The 21,763-nt window shown below is 34.9% G+C and overlaps 2 protein-coding genes across 2 annotated transcripts; one reads left to right on the forward strand and one right to left on the reverse strand.

Annotated features, from left to right (window-relative positions):
* Positions 1–562: 562 nt before the first annotated feature.
* On the reverse strand, positions 563–8,764 carry LOC132735738 (uncharacterized). The gene is made up of 7 exons (XM_060722727.1): positions 8,619–8,764; positions 8,014–8,101; positions 7,130–7,257; positions 6,028–6,118; positions 4,322–4,437; positions 3,262–3,388; positions 563–920 (listed from the first exon to the last, which is right to left on the reverse strand). Exons 3-7 carry the CDS (start codon positions 7,201–7,203, stop codon positions 876–878), a joined length of 453 nt encoding a protein of 150 aa, XP_060578710.1. The 5' UTR covers positions 7,204–7,257; positions 8,014–8,101; positions 8,619–8,764; the 3' UTR covers positions 563–875.
* Positions 8,765–9,987: 1,223 nt separating this feature from the next.
* LOC132735739 (uncharacterized) lies at positions 9,988–21,763 on the forward strand. The gene is made up of 7 exons (XM_060722728.1): positions 9,988–10,211; positions 11,653–11,761; positions 12,248–12,402; positions 13,328–13,418; positions 17,235–17,314; positions 20,153–20,279; positions 21,157–21,763. The coding sequence occupies exons 1-7, from the start codon at positions 10,063–10,065 to the stop codon at positions 21,217–21,219; spliced, it is 774 nt and encodes a 257-aa protein (XP_060578711.1). The 5' UTR covers positions 9,988–10,062; the 3' UTR covers positions 21,220–21,763.

A 21,763-nucleotide genomic window follows, 5' to 3' on the forward strand; every position in this document is an offset into this window, starting at 1 on the left:
AACACCACCATGCCTCCAATGTGTCAACACTGTTTAAATTGAGATTTTGTGTTGAACTAATTGTGGAATAGTTTATCTGATCAACTGCTGAAGATGCATGTATAATTTTACATTTTATGCATCCATTCAAGATCATGTGGCTAGTCCAATATGATTTCTCCAGCTGTGTACTCATTAACATATATTCTCATATTGTACAGTTCAAGGTTGAATATCCTAAAAGAACTGCATCTAAACAACATGGTAGCTGAACAAAACGTTGATGAAGATTACAAACAAAACTGTATTTTAACAATATATTTATGTATATAATAAACAAAACTGTAGTTTAACAAAATGTCAATGTATATTACAAACAAAACTGTTGTTTAACAAAAAGTTAATGTATATTACCAACAGTTCTAGTTTAACAAAGAATTTATGTGTATTGAAAACAGAACTTTAGTTTAACTAAACATTAATGTATATTTCAAACAACTTAGTTCAACTAAACCTTAATGTATGTTACAAACTGAACTGTAGTTTAACTAAACGTTTGGGTATATTACAAACAAAACTAGTATAAGAAAATGTTAATGTATATTACAAACAAAACTATAACAACACATTTATGTATATTAAAAACTGAACTGTGGTTTAAATAACGTTTATCAGTTTAACAAACAAAGCATGTTAATGTATATTGCAAAAAGAACTGTAGTTTAACTAAACATTTATGTACATTGTTAAAACTGTAGTTTAACTAAACATTTATGTACATTGTATACTACAAACAAACCTGTAGTGAAACAAAATCTCAGTATTACAAACAAACCGCACTTTTTATAAATTGTACATAGTGGTGTTCAAGTGCATCTAAGCATAAAACCGGTTTATCACATTTTCTCATAGCTCTGTCCGCACATTGACATACAGCCTCTCTGGAAAAGATATGAAACCTAGCTAAATATTGAATATACAGTTATGGAACAAACTAACAAGTGCTAAATAAATTCGATTTCCACACCGGCCATAGCTTTTATCCACCGCTTCTGCGACGAGTACTCCACCGCTGCTGCGATGGACCCACCGCTTCTGCGAAAGCTATGGACAGGGTGATTTCTAAAAGATGCTGATGAATTATTACCTCTCATCATTTTTTACCGATAATGCTCTTGAAAGATGATTTACACGAGCTTGACATATAGAGGTTGAACAAATTTAAAACGTCATCTGGTGGCGCATCAAAGTTTGTTAGATTTTCTATAACATGCGATCTAATAATGCACAAGGAAATACGCTTAGCTCATTCGCATAGGCCTAGGTATTGGATTAGTAAAACAGGGTCTCTGGTTTGATCCTCGGACGAGGCGTTATTTCTTCATGACAGTTGATTTTGTGGCCAATTTTCTTCTACCAGTCTTTCAGAATTCATGTGGGATTAGTATTCGGTTACTTATAGAGGAAGTGACTGAATCACTGGGCTAGTTATGCAGGAAAACCCGTAAGGTGAACTGGACGTGGGGATATGCCCGGAAATAAGTTAAAATCGGGTAAAAACACCAGAGAAACAAAATCAGAGTAAAAAACACCAGAGAAACAAACTTAATGTTACTGAATGGTTGTAACTGTAAAGTTTATTTAACCCTTTGCCAGCTTTAAGCTATCACATTAGCCTTTACAGGTTGGTATCAGACCAGACAACAAGTACCCCACCGAGTACCATACCTGGTACCTCACCGAGCATCTAGCGGTCATGTCGGGCACCAAGCTGTTAGACTGTCACCATTATTTTTAACCAGGTTTTCCGAAGGAAAAAACTGGATATTAGATTGAGGTATGTCGGCGGGCGGGCGGGCGTAAACAATTTCTTCTGTGCGCAACCCCTCCTACATTTCTCAATAGATTTTGACCAAACTTTCACAAAACCTTTGTCATCAAGTGCCCTGGCGCATATTGTCGGGGTTTTGTGATTTGATAATATTTGACCTAATTATGGTCCTTTGTTTTTTTTCTTTATACAGAATATATAGTGAACAATTTCTTTTGTGCGCAACTCCTCCTACATTTCTTTATGGATTTTTACCAAACTTTCACAGAAGCTTTGTCATTAAGTGCCCTGGCGCATAGTGTCGGGGTTTTGTGATTGGATAATATTTGACCTAATTATGGCCCTTTGTTTTTTTTTTCGTTATATAGAATATTTAGTGAACAATTTCTTCTGTGCGCAACTCCTCCTACATTTCTCAATGGATTTTGACCAAACTTTCACAGAAGCTTTGTAATTAAGTGCCCTTGCACATATTGTCAGGGTTTTGTGATTGGATAATATTTGACCTAATTATGGCTTTTTGTTTTTTTTTCCTTATATAGAATATATAGTGAACAATTCTTCTGTGCGCAACTCCTCCTACATTTCTCAATGTATTTTGACCAAACTTTCACAGAAGCTTTGTCATCAAGTGCCCTGGCGCATAGTGTCGGGGTTTTGTGATTGGATAATATTTGACCTAATTATGGCCCTTTGTTTTTTTTCCTTATATAGAATATATAGTGAACAATTCTTCTGTGCGCAACTCCTCCTACATTTCTCAATGTATTTTGACCAAACTTTCACAGAAGCTTTGTTGTCAAGTGCCCATTGCGCATATTGTCGGGGTTTTGTGATTGGATAATATTTGACCTAATAATAGCCCTTTGTTTTTTTTCCTTATACAGATTATATAATGAACAATTTCTTCTGTGCTCAACTCCTACATAATTCTCAACGGATTTTGTTCTAACTTTCACAGAAGCTTTGTCATCAAGTGCTCTGGCGCATATTGTCAGGGTTTTGTGATTGGTTAATATTTGACCTAATTTTGGCCCTTTGTTTTTTCTCTTATACAGAATATATAGTGAACACCTCTTCTGTGTGCAATTCCTCCAACATTATTCATGATTTACATTGCACATAGTTACATTGTTTGTTGCTTGTATTTGCATTTCAGCTACAACATATTTATCTACAATGGTGATAATTGAAAACCTGGTTTCATGGCATTGCCATGTTTCTTGTCTGTTAATTTCTTGAATTTTTGATAAAAATCCTAAAATTAGGCAGCGGACACTTTTAGCAGACGACAATTTCCCGGTAATTATATAACCTGAATATTTGTATTCCAGTGTATTGTAAACTACGTTAAAACGTCTATACTAATGATTGACAGTAATAGAAAATTGTATTATAAAATGTAGATATATACAGCAAAAATAAATTTTATTCGACATGTCACGTGATACCTTGATGTTGCTAGGAAGACCGCACCAGAAAGAGCTGTTTGGAATGATTTCCCGACCCGTCGCCTTTTTACAATATTTCATTATCAAGGCACCGATCACAAAATACAACAGTACCACTCCAATTACCCTAGAAATATAAGAAAAATAAAATAAGGCCGATGATAAAACAATTGTCAGATTGGTTGAAGGGTTAAATAGTAATCTTAGGCCCATTGCACAAACACTAAGGTTTAAACATATTTATTTAAACTCGATTGCGGAACAAATTTTTGCAACTTATATTAATCACTTTCGAGTCCGCTTCCTGAAAGCAACCAGTATATTGGTGTCATATGAAGGAACACTTGAGATATAGAGGTCCTGACACCCTTTCCCCATTCCTAAACCGACTGTGTGAAAAAGCAACAGATATTTCAACTCGCTTTATATACATATACATGTACAAATCATGCAAACCATTATTTAAAATTGCTTTAAAAATCTACAACTTGTTCAGTATTGTACATATATCGAGGGCTGACCGCAAAACTGTTGTAAGTCCTTGTTTGTTTCATATAAATTACTACAGTTCTGCGTTTAACCCTTGTTATATGGACTGAATTATATTTTTGTTCAAAACTGCTAAAAATGGTTCATTGGTTCGTATAATAGGAAGATTTACAAAAACAAAAAAAATATTTGATTTTTTATTTCTCAAAATCTTTGTATTCTTTTGTGTCCAGTTTATATCAGAGACATAGAAACAGATGTTATCTATGTCTCTGTTAATATAGTTTCCAAAAAAAAAATACACAGTGGTCTATTACCTACGTTCTACTTTTTATGACAAATATTTTTACATTCAACACTTGCATTTCTTCAGTGATAAGCATGTTTGCCCTTTCTAAAGTATCCCTTGGTCGGAATGGCCTCCCAAATTTGTCTGGCTATCTCATAATATTTATTTAAATTTTATGGTATAATATTGTTCTTTTTTCTTAGAATATACTGCAATATATTTTAAATAAATGCCAGTTGATATCAATGAATATAGTATAGGTTCATATATTTAAATAAATACCCTATGAGAATAAGGTATCCAACACCAAGAGTGAATTTGTCCGAGCCTTTTTGACCTATAACCCCGTTAGCATCACATCTGTTCCCGCATGCGCATGGCGTGTACAACATTAACACCTGCAGCAAAATAAAATATAATCGAATTCTTGTATATACGCCTGAAATATGAACGCAAGAACGAGGCGCAGCCGAGGGATAATATGCCAGTTCAAGGGTTGTCCTCTATCACAGCCATGTGTTATTTATTTTATTTTACCGAAATACCTACAACTACAATATTTATAAAGTATGCAGTCAAAGAAAATGAATAGAATACACATCATCATTTTTACAATTAAATTTTGCTTAAACAGTAACAGTTCAAAAATGATTTTATACATTTCTAAACGCTTAATATTGATTAGTCGAAGGGAATTAACTGGTACAATATTACATACGGAGGTATGTAGGTGTTATCTCCCTTACACCAAAAAACATTGTAACAAAGTAGTTAAACTTAAAAATATGCTGGAGTTATGCAAGAGTAAAGTGCCCTAGGGTGATATAAGAAATATTCTCTGGGGAATATATCCTAGAAGTGTGATATTTAATCAGAACACATAATAGGCCTATGGGAAATTTACATTGGAGGATATATTGAGGTATAATAGATTAAAAATAGTTAAAATATTCAATGTATTCTTACAAAATAATAATGAATGTAATAAGCAAGAGTCGGTTGAACCGGGTGATGCTCCCCGATTAAGTTTTGGACACAGGAAAGTATACCTTCTGTAGTTTCAGAGTTACTAGTATATCCCGACAAAGCTCAAAGTGCAATAATTCCAAACTTAGGATATGCAGAGTAACTGTTCTTTGCACTGCACTTCTACCCAATAAGATCTATCTACCGACTTTGTTTATTGTTGATACCTCTTCTAGTTTCACAGTAATGTCTCGGAAAAGTTGTGAGTGTAAAAATCAGCAATAACCCCAAAATAAGGCAAGGTAGAGTTACGGTTCTTGTGCACTGCATATCTAATCAATGAGATCTATCTACCTACAAAGTTTCTTGTTCATATATCTCTTATAGTGTCAGAGTTATGTCCCGGACAAAAAAGCGGCCGGACGGACGGACAAAGTGGCGACTTTATGCTCAAAATGTATATATAAATAAAATATTTTTGAAGTGAACAAAGTAAGTAATGTACACATTGGAAACAGCACGTACAGTCCATGTTGAGTACTAGAAAGAGGTCAATATATGCAAAAATAGTCCATACTGCAGGAGTCATGCAGAAGAATTATGGTGATAAATACTGAAAAATCAGTCTTTAACGTGCAAATTATTACTTGAATCTTTTGACTTTTCTAAAAATCAAAGTACTTTTTGCTAAGGTTGACTTTCTTGAAGTATTTTTGCTTATCTGGAGGCATGCAGCTTTAAAAACACTTATGTTATATACTATATTTCATTTGAGTTTCATTGTCGGGATATGTGTTGCTTTTTTGTTTGCTTTTGTTGTGTTTTTTCAAATACAAAGTATACCGTATTCTGCATGGCCGACTTTATCCCAATATCAATTTTATTAATAAGATATCTTATCACAAATAATCTTAATTAACATACATTATCTATTTATCCCCGCACACGCGCACACCACAACCTAAAAAAACGTATTTGTGGCGGCCCTTATATTTATACATGTATATTGTTTGGATACTTACATACAAGTTTTCACTTATAGTTCCATTTGGATAGAACTGTGGTGGTCCCGGCCGGGGATTGTCATCACACATTAAATATACAAATGTATGTCTGAAATATATAGTAAAGAAAAAAAAGCACGAATATTTAAAAATCTGGCGTTTTTTTCAAGCAAACAGTTGATGATAAACATTGATTACGGTCGAATTATTTAGAAATTAAATTGTCGGGTTGTTATTTTTAATACACGCAACATTCAGGACATTTTTTTGAAATATACGTTTTGGAACAAGGTATTAAACTCATTTTACCCCTGAAGTAAGCTATTTCTGAAATTCATATGTACAATAGTCTTAGTTATTTTTTTACATATTTTTTCTTCTTTTTGACGGAGCATTTTTATATATAAAACCGTTTAGTTTCCCTAGTGATTAAATTTGTTGCACACGCACGCATGCGCGCACATTCTTACGGGCGAATCATGAATCATGGCTTTCTACTAGAATAGATTGACGGAAACTATCCAAATATCTATACGTTGCTAATGCATTGTAAATACACTGCGGATATTTTAAACAAACATGTCGTCTGCATTAAAAGCAATACAGCAAAAAAAATATTTGCTGTGTATACCAAAAACGTTATATACGGCACGCATTTGTTGGACAAATTCATTAACAATCCCCAAATGATTACGACTTAATTAAAATTAAACAATTGAATTTCGGAATCTTTGGTCATGTCGATGTGTATGACATAAATACGAGTACATTTAAAAATATGCTTGAAATTCAGTCGGTTATTTAAAAAATATCCCTTTCGCGAAGATTCCTTACTGAACAAAAGAGCTAAGTTTTCCTCTTTGAAGAGAAATATTCCGAATATTTTACACAGTAGAGCTACACGTTAGAGAAGATAGTATTTCAACTCTATGTATAGGTAATCCTTCAAAAACATGGCGGATGGTGTGTCCCGTAGGCGCCCTTTTTTAGGTTTATTTGATCGTCCATTTTGTTATCATGTGATATTAAATTGTACATTCTGATTGGATTAGGACAGGCGGTGTAAGGGTAAAGATGGTCTAATCCTGTTACTGTCCAGGAACAGCGACAGAAAACTTACACATTTCCAAGTGCTCCAGCAGTATAACCTATAACTGTATCCCCGGTAAGCTCGTCATATGTGAACTGTGGCATCTCGGCATAGCCCGTCACCTCCGTCTTACCCGTTATCCGGTCTTTCCGACACACCTGTGTAAAATCTATCATGTAATACCAATATGGATTAAATTTATGCTGAAGTGTTCCATCAAAACAATACAAAAATCTGAGCTCTGTAAATTTACACGAACGTCCATTTCTTTATATTGTGTGATTTTCTTTTCGGAATTGACTTACTTTTTGCTCATAAATGTTTAACCGGAAATGCTGTTAATTGCACTCTTATCTAAAAGCAACTTCTGTGCAATTTCCTATAAATTCAGCCATATAAAAGCCCCGTTGCGTTTCTTCTTTAACCCTTAATAGTCTGGTGGCGGCAACTAAATCTACTCATGCGATCAGAGCAGGCCAAGATCTTCAGGTACAGCCGTGCCGTCTGAATCATGGTCTGCACTATTCGCTATTTAGTCAGAACATTATTTGAGAATTTTCCCCAGAATTATTAATGGTTTTGTCCAGAATGAAAAACGGACGAGTCCATTTTAGATATTAAGTGTTGCAAGAGTTAAACATATAAAATACGAATCGACTTGATAACATTTGTAACAGTTTTATAGGTAAACATATATGATCAAACAAAAGATAAGCCTTTTGAGGATGTTAGACACTTCTGTCAGTCCATTCAGTTGAATAATCATAGTAAGAAAATCCTATGAGATGACAATGAATCAAGATATCCCATACTTATATGATTTTTTTTAATATTTCTATTTGTATTGTTTTAGTTTAATTGCGCGTACGAGCGTGTACGAGTACCTGTATTTAGTTTATTATTGTAATACTTACTGCAGCGTTAATACAGCTGAACTCGGTAAAAGGTCCACACGGGTTGTACGAATACAGATAACCGTCTTTAGACAACACATCCTGAAATCTAAAAGTAAGCTTTATTTTGTATAAGCCCGACTTTTTTAAGAATATGGAGAGCTGTTGTACTCACTAAGGCGCCTACATATTTTGTTTTCCTTTCTATCAGAAATCCATTTGTTACTAAGAAAAATATCACAGTTAAAACCTCTTTTATTTAAAAAAAAAGAACTTTGCATTTATGTAACATATACAAGGAAATTCACAAAGCGCGCAGTAGAAGAACAAAAGGCCGGATGAGAATAATGCACCTAGACCTGTGATTGTTTGGCTATATTTCTTCTTCTACACGCGAACGAATACGAACACCAAGCGTACTACTTTGAGGGGTGCCATGGTTTCAAAATTATTCTACTTTGGAAATTAACTAGCGCCGACGTAGAAGAGCAAACGGCCTGGTAGTTCTTCTTCGTCGGAAATTCTCAAAGCGCCGACGAAGAAGAGAGCAATAGGTTTATTATTAATATATATTACTTCTGTGGTTTCATAGTAGAATATCAGATATAAATATAGGTTTTACCTACCTTGCCGTTCCATCATTTTTCCCTACACTGGTTATGTCTATAGTTGTATTGTCATCTTGGAACTGACATTTGCATTCATTAATCCCTACGCATACATGGGGAGTCTGCGTAATAACATCACGTGTCTTGACTAGAAACACAAATACATATAAAGTTTCCTTTTAAAAGGAAAGGCTTGCACAGTTGTGCCTTCATCCCAACATATTTATTTGTTTTTATTTTTGTAAAAACGAATATTTTTGTCAAAACGATTTGAAATCTATTCTCTATTGTATAAAACTAATAAAGAAAATAATCAATCGTAAAAATACTAACGTGAAGATCTATCATACTGAAAGGAAACAAGTGTGCACATTTCATTTAATTAATAAGCATGTTCCCAGATACGATGCGCTATCTATAAATCATCACGTGGTAAGGTTAATGATATGCATGGGCTATTTTTAGATTACCTCACCAAGTTCAGTAGATTCTATATATAACTCGATCATGCACTGTGTGATTTGGACCACCCTTTGAAGACGGAATACTACTACAGTCAACATCCTCTATTGTGTAAAACTAATACAGACAAAAAACAATTATAAAAGAAACTAACTTTTGCGTCTTGAAAAACAAATGAAACGGAACAATTTCGTTTATAATTTATTACGGTTTAAAACAATAAATCAAGTAAAAATACGAATCCTATTTATATAAACAAACTGGGATTACCGAAGTAACTAAAATAGCTTAGATTTCCGTAATATTACTTCGTCTGATTCCGCAGTATGACGGAATCGCCCGAATTGTCACGATTGCAATCGGAAGTACATCGGCTATTATCATTAATCCGAAGAGTGACGGAAAAGGCCGAAAAGTTGCGATTGGCACGATTTCAGCTGGTTTCCCGTTCAATCATGCACTTATAAATGTAAGCAGAAAACCACCTAACCGGAACAGGTTTTCCAAATGAAATGGCTTGCAGCCACGGAAAAATAGCAACATTTTACTTCCAGGATGCATGGGACATATTTCCATATTGTCCGAAACGATGCGTCAAATAACTATTAAAAACATAAAATTATAGACATTGACTAGTACTGGTGTAATAAACACATGTTTCTTTAAATAGTGTTTCATAAAAATGTTTTAATGTTACAGAATATTTTGCTGATATTTTGCACTGCATATATCCCCTTGAAATTTCCAAATCAAATAATTTTGTATACATATTAACTTTATATAATAATTATGATGTTTATAGATAATATACACATAATTTGATACAGAGATATTGTACACAAAGATATCTTAGTCACGGTCATATTTTTATCGTATTTATCTTTATCTATTTATCATTTTTATCGTGTAATAGTTTATTGATATAATCATATGAGCATAGGGCTGATAGTTGGTATATATAAACATACAAAAATCACACATATATTAACATATATTCACCATGAAATATCTATTGACTGGATTATTTAACATTTATTTTTTACTCGGTATTGTTAACGCCGAAACATGTGAGCGGAAGTCATCTTGTTCATGCGAATGCTCGAAAGGAACCATTGACCTTAAAGCTCTTGGATCAAAAGGTGGACCCAGGTATGTTTTTATCAACTTGTTCTAAAATACGGTTACTGTCATTTTACAGTAAGGTATATGATGTCACATTGACAGTCATTTTCACAGACTCTATCCCATCGCTTGGTCCTCCTCTTTAAACTGTAAATAGACAAACAAACAAAATTTCAGAAGTTTCAAAAACTTTCAAAATGCAAGTTAAATAATTAAGACAGATGCAACATTTCTTTTAAACAGTTAAAATGTTTATTTCTTCTTGACAATTTACGGGGTCTTATCAAGCCGTGGGATTGGGTCTGACCCCAAGTGTCTGTTGTTATCTTATGAAAGTATATTGCACTTCAACTTAATAGATGGACTTCTTTTTATAGTAAAATCGTTTATAATGTCTGACTTCTATAACTTTGTATGTCGCGTTTATGATTACAGCAATACTTAAAATGAGCCGTGTCACGACAAAACCAACATTATGGGTTTGCGACCAGCATGGATCCAGACCAGCCTGCGCATCCGCGCAGTCTGATCAGGATCCATGCTGTTCGCTTACCAACCCAATTACAAGTAGAGTAACTGATAGCGAACAACATGGATCCTGATCAGAGTGCGCGGATGCACAGGCTGGTCTGGATCCATGCTGGTCGCAAACCCATTATGTTGGTTTTGTCGTGACGTGGCTCAAATTCTGTTCGTGGATGACTAGCTGCTAAAGCTAAATGAGCTTCGTAATAATATAGTTCTCAACAACTGTAAAGTTCAGTGTCAACCAGTTAATCTGAATGAAAAAAAGTGTTTAGTTAATACGAATTCATTTTAATTCAATTGTGTTGGAAGCTGTACTGTAAGTTTATTGAAACGCTGTCAAATTTCTTTACCTGGACCTTACCAGTACTTATATAGAAATGAGTGTAAAGTTTTTTGATGAAGTAAACAATAGCTAGCCCATCGGCGTTTGTACCCACGCAGCCAGCAATCTTTAGAATACTAGTCCGACGCGTTAACAATTTGGCCACTTCGCCACACAAAAAGTTTTTGGTTGTCATGGGAATGATAGTCTAAATAAGAATCTGATGATACAACTAGAACATGCACTCTGTTTTAGCTCTATTCAGATAGCGTCACTGTGTCACCGATATAAAAATTCCGAAAAATTATATCAGGTCTGGGCATGATTTTATTTTCAGCTCAATTAGATAGAGCGTTGGACTGTGAATCGGCGACTCGGGTTCGATTCCCGGACGGCGCAGGTCACTTTCGGAAATCCTTTCTACGGTCATTCGCACGGTACCCCTGGTCTGGTATGTACAGAAGTTTCTGTTCCAAGTGAAAGTGATGGTAAACTGCTTCACAGCGTGTCCATGAATGATGCGGTGGCTGAACTGTGCTCTGGTAAATTTAATGTGGCTTACTGTCCGGAATGAAAACTACCAACACCACCAACAATTTTATTTTTTTCACATTGCAGATATAAAGATTATCCAGCGTTGGATCAGATGAAATACTCTTATAATCCATGTGATCCATTCACAGAGACCGACCCATCAGCCTTCGCAGATTACTGCCATGATGTCGCGGTAATTTATCTTACAATTATCAATGACATTTTGACCCTGACCCGTCTTAAATGGACAACGATTAATCTTTGCCACCTGTGTAGAGTCAGAACAGCCTGCTTTAATTTTTAAACTTTAATTTTTTATCTTGGTATTCCCGAACTTGATAATGTACAGTTCCAAGAATGGAAGTTGGGCATGTCCTTTGAAAAAAGGTGTTGTCTGTAAGGGTTGATGCATCAGAATTAAAATCGCCGTATATCCCTGCCTGATCGTAAGAGGCGATTAAATAGTTCCGAATAACTTGAGTCTATGCATCTCTTAGCTCCAGGTGAGTAGATACTGACCCCTGGTGTTGCTTTTAAATTTGTAACATCCCAGCTTAGCCAAAATTACTAGTATTTCCTTTTTCGGCGCCATAATCTTTTACTATTCAAAAGAAATTTTTGCCGGATATTTTGAACTAAATTTAACAAAAAATAACACTATTTTCTCTCAATTCACTAGGCTTGTCAAGTTATAGGTGACGTAGGGACGTTCCAATTCTACGATACTGGTACACAAGACAGAGTGACGTTTTACACAGAAAATGCTCAGAATGTTGGTCTGGATTTGGATTCGGACATAGTAGTTGCAAAATATACATCAGCGGACGCTGCGAGGTACGGCTATATATGGTGTTTATACAGTGCCCGATATTCACGTACAATCATGCTTTTGAATTGTACCACGTGATTTAATAATTCCTAAATAAGACAGTTGAGCGCGCACAGACCCACAAGGATCATGTACTAGGGTCCATGAGCCCCTTGTACAAATGATGCCTTGAAAGGCAGGTCTTCTGCTTGGCACCAACAGTCCTTTTAAGGGTTACCTCCTTCTCTCACATTGTCTCAGGTTACTGTACAGTACATTAAGATTCTCATTGACCGCCGTACAGTGACCTACTTTTGGCTCAAAATTAATATCTTTGGCTAATATATCATGGAAATTGCATGGAGGTAAATTATCACTGTGCTTCAAAATGAACTCTTTAGGAACATGACTGGTGACATGTACGCGGTCCGTGCACCACAGCAAAGGCTGCTCCTTAACGGGCGGATGGAGCCTCATTAAACATAGGCTACATACAGGCCCTTGTCTATGTATTGTCAAAAATTAAAAGAGAAAAAGAAGACCAAAAATATCCGAAAAAAGTGTAACTATCCGATCTGTCTGCACGACTTATCTCACTTCTGTACTCGTCCATATATATATTTCTGTTTGTACGGTTCAATTTTTAATACATATGTACCATATAATTATTTGGCACGACATAGTATATGGTTATACAAAACTTTCTGTGATTTTTCTGATCCTGTGACTTTTTACATTTCACTATGGTTTTAACGCTTAAGACCCCGCCTTTGTCTACTGTTTTTGGTCACAGTTTTTAACATATTGAAATAAATGGTCGCTTTTTAATATTTTAAAATAAATCATATCTAAATCTACTTTATGATATAAATGTTGACATAATATAACTATATTTTGTCCAAGAAACACCTTAGATATTCTAGTAGTTCATTGTTATTATATTTCTTTCAGACAAACAGAGGTTCTTCTTGTATGCAATAACCAAGACTCTACGACTGCTTTTGATACTCTCGGTGAAATTACTAATACCCCGCCCACTTATGTAAGTTGTGATAATGGTACTCACGGGGGGGGGGGGGGACTGTTACACGAAGGATGGAGTTTTTATGATAACTTGTTCACGAGTTCTTGTGATAACTGTCACGGAGTTCGTCGGAAAATATCTGTATATACTACAAAAACACTCGTCATAATGGTTATTTTCATCTTTCAAAAATGAGTTTTTGGTGCTATATATGTTTCGACGAACTCCGTGACAGTTATCACATGAATTTCTGAAAAAGTTATCATAAAAACTCCATCCTTCGTGTGTAACAGTTCCTTATCCGTGGTACTGTTAATGTATTAATATTCATAGCCTAGTGACGCGGTGTAACACCGCACTTTGGGGTCAAACGCACTTTGGGGTTCGACCCCAAAGTGCGTTACGTACTTTGGGGTCCGACCCCAGAGTGCGTTACGCACTTTGGGGTCCAATTTTAACCCCCAAAGTGCGTTAAACAGGTACATATGCATTTTTTAACATCAGGCAAACGACCGCACTTTGGGGTCATAGAAAATTAATGTTCATTATGTTTTTAATAATATTTTGTAGTCAAAGTCAATGGTAAACAAAAAATCAAGGTATTAAATAGATACAAACATGTGCCCTGAATTATAGTAGAATCAATAGGGATTTAAATGATCTTGATTAGTAAGTGAATAACTTTCACCAAATAAATCACCAAATTAAGAATTTCTATCAATTATTAAGCTTAAACTATTTTTTCTCAAATTTTCCATTTATTTTAAAAGAATGTACACCTTTCATTAACTCCATTGTTTTAAGCTAAATGCATTATTTTCCCGTTTTTTATTTACACATTTTATAGAAATATGATAGTCTTAGCATAGACATGGGTATAAATTCTGGGAAATCTTAGTAGGACATTTTAGTAAAAAATGTGCCTGATAATATGTTGAAAGAGCCATTTATTTAGCTAAATGTGACATATAAGAAATTTGACTAGGTGTATATAGATGCGGCTTTAAGTAGTAGTCAGTACAGGCAGTACTAAAGATATCAACTATTTAAGTAGTCGCACATTAAGAGCGGAGCTTCAGAATAATGTAAAATTCTCACTGGGGGTATTGAGGGGATTGTGGGGTATCGATCCCCCGAGGGTTAAAAATAATGTTTTAAAGGCCCATTATGCTTTTATTTGTTTTTCTTAAAAGCTTTTTCATTTTGATGTTCTTCTATATTATCCAAAAAATACACATTGACCAATTACCTGAACCATCTTTTTCATTTGTTGCTTTCTGGCAATGATGAGTACAGTTATAGTGAATTAGTATTTTATAGGGAAGTCAAATACTACAGGGTTTTGACTTCTTTTATGACAAATAATTTCACATTTATCGCTACTTTATTCAGGTAACAAGCATCTTACATTTCTCAGATACCATTATTTTAACGTTATAAAATTCATGTTTGCTCTTTCTAAAGAAGTATGTAAGATTTACCATAAAAAGCCTCTGGCGAACGGTTGTTACGGAGCTTACAAAAACCCTTAAGTTTGTTGATAAGCTTAATAATGTTTTTGTAAAAATCACTTTTTATAGTCCGATCGAAAAACTTGATGTTTCCCCAGAACATTGCAATAGAGTATATTTATAGTTATTTGGAAAAAAATATTAACTGCATTTTATTTCATTCCCAACATATTTAAAATGGGGCTCAATATGGCACCAAAAGTTATCAAGTAAATGACCGACAGATCGGGATATTTTTCGCAGCATCTTTTAATTCTAGGAATGCACAATTTCTGTACTAGAGTATTTTGAACGGTGGCATAAAAGTGACATTTGTATTTTTTTTTATATTTTGTTTTTTTATTTTTCGTACATATTTTTTGTTTGTTTGTCGTACATATTTTCATTTAAATTTTGAATACATACATTTTTTAGTTTTGCATACATATTCTTCTTTAGTTTGCATACATATTTTATTTTAGTTTTGCATACATATTATTTTTTAGTTTGCATACATATTTTATTTTAGTTTTTTTTGTTCATATTTTTTTTTGTTACATATATTTACATGACGCCATTTGCAAAGTAGAGGTTTGGATAATTACACCATTTGTAAAACACCATTTTTAAACACTTCGCCATCTGTAAATTACAGTACCTCATTTGCAAATGCCATTTTCAAATACCAATATTTTCATTTTTGGAGATATCAAAAAAATAACAACACTTTTTAGTATATATATATATAAATATATAGTCCACGGTAACCCAAAGAAAGGTTCTGCATATGGTCTCGATGAGGTAAACATTTGACACAAGGTGCCTTAAAATCCTTCATAGGGTTTCGGAGATAAGGAGCGGACATGAAACCCAAGTCTTCATCCTTTGACCTGAAGGTGTGACCCCGACCTTGAGCCGACACACCTGGCATATAAGTTCTGCACATCATCTGGATGTGCTAAAAAATTGGCCTACGTTTTATATTTCTCAATTCTCAGGAAGTGGTGCATATTCATGGAATAATAACTGATCACCAATCAACAGCCCTTTCCAAATAGACACTAATATAATAGTATATAATAATAATAAACAATAATTATATGAAATGCATATAATATAAAAAATGGGCCGAAAAAGGTCGGCCGAAACCAGACTTGCCCGGCCGAAAAAGACTGGGCCGATTCCAAAAATGGGTCGAAATGGGACCAAACCACTGTGCTAGTTTTATACTCCCCTATAGGCCGTTATGAGATTTGAAGGCTGTTTTTATTGGCTAAATATGTATGAAAAAAAACAAAAATAAGATAGATATGTACGAAAAACAAAAATAAAATATGAATGCAAAACTAAAAAAATATGTATGCAAAACTGAAAAAATATGTATGCAAAACTAAAATAAAATATGTATACAAAACTAAAAACACAAAAATGCAAATGTCACTTTTATGCCACCGTAATTTTGTTATATGAACACAATTTTTAGATATTTCAAGTGGTAAAATTATTGAAACTTTTATCACTTAAGCATCATAAAGTATTGACCGCCATCTTGAATTCCACCTCAAATATTCCAATGTCGCAGATAAAAAAATAAGTCAGTACTCAGTATTTGAGCAGAACTCAGATGACACCTTTAGACCTCTTGAACCCAAAGTGCGTTGATATGTAGCTTATTAACGCACTTTTGGGGTCAATTTCTCGATTTTAACCCCAAAATGCGTTGGACCCCAAAGTGCGGTGCGAAGTTTAACGCACTTTGGGGTCGGACCCCAAAGTGCGTTTGACCCCAAAGTGCGGTGTTACAACGCGGTATATGAATATAAGACATCATATGAGTTGTTAAGGGCAAAAAATACAGGATTCGGTTTTCACTTGATTTTGAACACTCACAAACGTTGTTAATTAATGTTTGTCTAGAAAACATTTCTTTTCAAGGAGATTGATTCGAATAAATTTAGATATTATATATATATACTCCATATAGATCTAGCCTCGCTTTAGGTTTCCTTGTCCAAAATAATCGATATCGAATTCATATTGGACTCGGATAAACAAAGTTATATTAAAAAGTTAAATTATTGTTGGTCCGAAATAAAGAGGTCATAGGTAGCGCTCGTCCAATATAGGTATAAAACTGTATACTTGTCCAATAGAATTCAGTATTGTCCTCAACACGGTATCATAGCGCCGGCATTATATAAAATGGTCCCTAGATCAACTTTATCACAGCTAAAGTTTAGAAAAAGACATAAATGATATAAATTACAAAGAATCTACGATCTTGTTTGATAAGGTCTTTTGTTATTTCCTTTTATTTTTTCTTTATATTATTTTTGAATTACAGAGATTTATACTTGTGTCTCCGGAATGTTGTTTCGGTGCAGGATCTGGAGGTCTAAGCGGTGGATCTGTACTACTTATCATGTAGGTTTGCAACTTTTATAGACCCATAATACAATAAAAATGCAATCCTTTTTAATTTTACAAAAGCCTTTTCTTTTTGAAGTTTTGTTACAGTTGTTTTTTCAAACAGTTACACTTTGGTCATTTATCTGATACAGCTTTTGCTTCTTTAAGGTTTTGGTAATTAGTAAACTCAAAGTGATTTAGTATTAGGTATTGTGAAGCAAAATACTATTTTGTTTACCGTTATTAGAATTATTTCACATGTGCATTCAGCGCTATCAGGCGATAAGGCGATAACATATTCTGAATCTATTATTACAACATTTTAATACAAATGTTAGTCACTTTCTAATGAGCGTCACTTTGATAGATAATTTGTGTGTAATGTAATGTGTGTCAGTAGTGTCCTGTGTGTCAGTGTGTCAGTAGTGTACTGTCTGTCAGTGTGTCAGTAGTGTACTGTCTGTCAGTGTGTCAGTAGTGTCCTGTCTGTCAGTGTGTCAGTAGTGTCCTGTGTGTCAGTAGTGTCCTGTGTGTCAGTAGTGTCCTGTATGTCAGTAGTGTACTGTCTGTCAGTGTGTCAGTAGTGTCCTGTCTGTCAGTGTGTCAGTAGTGTCCTGTCTGTCAGTGTGTCAGTAGTGTCCTGTGTGTCAGTAGTGTACTGTCTGTCAGTGGTGTACTGTGTGTCAGTAGTGTACTGGCTGTCAGTGTGTCAGTAGTGTCCTGTGTGTCAGTAGTGTACTGGCTGTCAGTGTGTCAGTAGTGTCCTGTCTGTCAGTGTGTCAGTAGTGTCCTGTGTGTCAGTAGTGTACTGTGTGTCAGTAGTGTCAGTAGTGTCCTGTGTGTCAGTAGTCAGTAGTGTCCTGTGTCAGTAGTGTACTGTGTGTCAGTAGTGTCAGTGTGTGTCAGTAGTGTCCTGTGTGTCAGTGTGTCAGTAGTGACCTGTGTGTCAGTGTGTCAGTAGTGTCCTGTCTGTCAATGTGTCAGTAGTGTCCTGTGTGTCAGTGTATCAGTAGTATACTGTCTGTCAGTGTGTCAGTAGTGTCCTGTGTGTCAGTAGTGTCCTGTGTGTCAGTAGTGTACTGTCTGTCAGTGTGTCAGTAGTGTCCTGTCTGTCAATGTGTCAGTAGTGTCATTAGTGTACTGTCTGTCAGTGTGTAAGTAGTGTGTCAGTAGTGTCCTGTGTGTCAGTGTATCAGTAGTATACTGTCTGTCAGTGATTCAGTAGTGTCCTGTGTGTCAGTAGTGTCTTGTCTGTCAGTGTGTCAGTAGTGTCCTGTGTGTCAGTGTGTCAGTAGTGTCCTGTCTGTCAGTGTGTCAGTAGTGTACTGTCTGTCAGCGTGTCAGTAGTGTCCTGTCTGTCAGTGTGTCAGTAGTGTCCTGTCTGTCAATGTGTCAGTAGTGTACTGTCTGTCAGTGTATCAGTAGTATACTGTCTGTCAGTGTGTCAATAGTGTCCTGTCTGTCAATGTATCAGTAGTGTCATGTCTATCAGTGTGTCAGTAGTATACTGTCTGTCAAAGTGTCAATAGTGTCCTGTCTGTCAATGTGTCAGTAGTGTCCTGTCTGTCAATGTGTCAGTAGTGTCCTGTCTGTCAGTGTGTCAATAGTGTCCTGTCTGTCAGTGTGTCAGTAGTGTCCTGTCTGTCAGTGTGTCAGTAGTGTCCTGTCTGTCAGTGTGTCAGTAGTGTCCTGTCTGTCAGTGTGTCAGTAGTGTCCTGTGTTTTTTGTCGTGCGCCGATATTACGTTACTAAGGTAACTGTATGACGATTCTTTTTCACGACACGCCGGTTACAGGACTTTTTCTTTTGTTTTCTTATTTGAGACAGATTTCCCCTTCAAGTGATATATAAGTCATCTTTTTTTATCAATAACTCTCACAGCAATAATTGCAGTGCACGAATTTTTTGGACAACCCTCGTATAACTAAATTTGTGGTATTTTTTTATAATATGGTAACACCCCCTTCACAATAAATCGACCAGGGAACTCATTTGGTTATTCGCGTGAATCCCCAACTACGTACCAGAAGGTAGTTGGTTATTCGAATATAACATGTATTTCTCTAAAAATAGAAAATAATTATTACAAAAAAAGTAACAGATATATGACACGATAGATGAATTCTACCAAATGGTATCACCACGTCTCCCTATACGTCGACCAGGGGACTAAGTTTGTCATTCTTGTGAATCCCCAACGAACTACCAGAAGGTAGTTGGTAATTCGGACTTCTGATAGGTAGTTGGGGATTCGCGAAAATAAACAACTAGCTTAAGTCCCCGTCTTTATTCTGTGTTCAAAAATGTATGATGTGTTGTAACATTTTCATGCTGGTGATAGTGTATTGAATTACCAACTACCACCTAAATAGTTGGGAATTACGAATAACCAACTACAGTTAGTGGGTAGTTGGTTATTCGAATATCTAACTACCAACTATTCCTACTAAATTAACGCTCATTACTTTCTAAAGAACGACAAATTTATTCATTTCTAAGATTAAATGCGCTTTCAAATTACGGAGCAGACATAATTAAGAAATAAGCTACATACATTTTAATATACCAGCGTGGAGTTTACGTCATTGCAACATTAAATCTCTTTTTCTGTAAATAAATGCTCACCAAAACATAATTTCATGTGGGTTTTTTTTCTACTAAACTAAAGGTTAAGTTACATTAATTTTGAAGAAAAAAAAACATCCTAAAATGTACGTTTGAAATATTTTGTTTGTTTGTTTGTACATGAAGTTACGTATACTTATTTATCCATGAATTTAAACTGAGTTTAAATTCAATCTGTAATGATGTCATATATTTAAAAAAAATGGGTTTCTATTTTATGGTTTTCAGAGCATTTTCCATTCTCGGTGTGTACATCATAGCTGGCGTCATCATCAAAAAGGTAGTTTATAAAGCAGAGGGAAGTGACTTGATTCCTAATACTGGTTTCTGGTGTGCACTGCCGTCCCTAATAAAGGTAAATGTTTATAAATTGTAGAAAAACTAAATACACGACACTTAAACAAAAAAATTTGATACTCTCCCTTACTACAAATGGACTGGTCCTCTGTCAGAAATGGTCAGAAATGGCCAGTCCATTCATTATTATTCAGGAATATTTTTAAAATATGTACTGATTAAAAAGCAAACTGTGCAGACCATGCTCAGACGACATGGAGTGACCGACTGATGGCACGAGTAAAATCTGTTGCCGCCTGAAGGTTAAAGGTTAAGTGCACCTTTAAACAAAATATTATAGTTTTTCGGTAATGTACTGTTACATATATTTAAGTTATATTCGCTTATTTTGGAATCAAAATAGCTTTAAATATGATGTGCTAATTTCGGAGTTTTGAGATTTTTAACATTTCATATTTGATATATTGACTCAATTGAAGGATAGAAAGTCTTTTGAATTGACATTCATTAAATTCCACAATTCTGATATATTTTTATGTTGTATACTTCGTTTAAAGCACACTCCACATTGGTATTCCATCGGTTAAGCGTTTCTTTGAGACAGATATGTTTGGTTGGCAGGGCGAATTGGCAAAATTACGAATACACAACTGGGCGAATAGGCGAAGCTACAGAAACGCAACAAGCTTTTCGAACTATCAATGACTGCTGAGTTTTCGTACACGTTTCGTTTTTTTTTTCGCCATGCTGCAAGAATAACTTAAACTTTGCAATAATCATCTCCAAAACGACCATCAAATCAATGTAAATAACGCTGTACAGAGAGGGTCGCTCTGTAGCGGTATGACTGTACAACATTATCATTTTTGTTATATGTGTATGTGACTTGCAGTCAGTAACTATATCACAATCAGCGGTTTTGTCATTTTTTTCAGGAGGGGGCATGCTGCGTGTATACAAGAGGTGTCAAAAGAAAACAGTACGATTCTGTCCCGTAATCTCTTTAATACAATAATTATGTATATATATTTTAAAACATTATGTATGTCAAATTGAATATTTATAAAAATCACATACCCGTGCCACTGTCAACATCTGATATATAGTGTTTATCACATATCCATCCTGCTTTTGCAGTATTGAACAACCGTATTTTGACGTGTCGACATTTGCATTGTAAACATAGTGTACAGACGCCCTAAATGTTAGCGTTACAATATAGGCGCGTCAATGACAAATTATTCTTTTTCACTTTAATAGTCTTTATTTTGGGTATGTGATAAAAAGAACATTATATCCGTGTATGTTTATTACTGAATTTATTGAACTCGTTGAATAAAATAATATTATGCTCGCTAGAGGCTCGCATAAAATAATCCTAAAATAATTAAACTCGTTCAATAAATTCAGTATTGAACTTACGTTCTTTCAATATCCTCTATATGTTTTGTAAATTTATAGTATTGTTTTGATGATTTTAGTAGGATATCTCATCACAGCACCATCATTTTACATAAGAAGCAACATACACTATAGTATATA

Source organism: Ruditapes philippinarum, unplaced genomic scaffold (assembly GCF_026571515.1).
Source record: "Ruditapes philippinarum isolate M1 unplaced genomic scaffold, ASM2657151v2 ctg5247_1_1_1_1, whole genome shotgun sequence".
NCBI lineage: Eukaryota > Metazoa > Mollusca > Bivalvia > Venerida > Veneridae > Ruditapes > Ruditapes philippinarum.

Coding starts and splice junctions, on each gene's coding strand:
- LOC132735738 (XM_060722727.1), bottom strand. CDS start 7,203: ATGCCACAGTTCACATATGACGAGCTTACCGGGGATACAGTTATAGGT. Junction 6,119..7,129: donor GCTGGAGCACTTGGAAATGT/GTAAGTTTTCTG, acceptor TATATATTTCAG/ACATACATTTGTATATTTAA. Junction 4,438..6,027: donor CTATAAGTGAAAACTTGTAT/GTAAGTATCCAA, acceptor ATTTTGCTGCAG/GTGTTAATGTTGTACACGCC.
- LOC132735739 (XM_060722728.1), top strand. CDS start 10,063: ATGAAATATCTATTGACTGGATTATTTAACATTTATTTTTTACTCGGT. Junction 12,403..13,327: donor ACATCAGCGGACGCTGCGAG/GTACGGCTATAT, acceptor TATTTCTTTCAG/ACAAACAGAGGTTCTTCTTG. Junction 17,315..20,152: donor GGATCTGTACTACTTATCAT/GTAGGTTTGCAA, acceptor TATGGTTTTCAG/AGCATTTTCCATTCTCGGTG.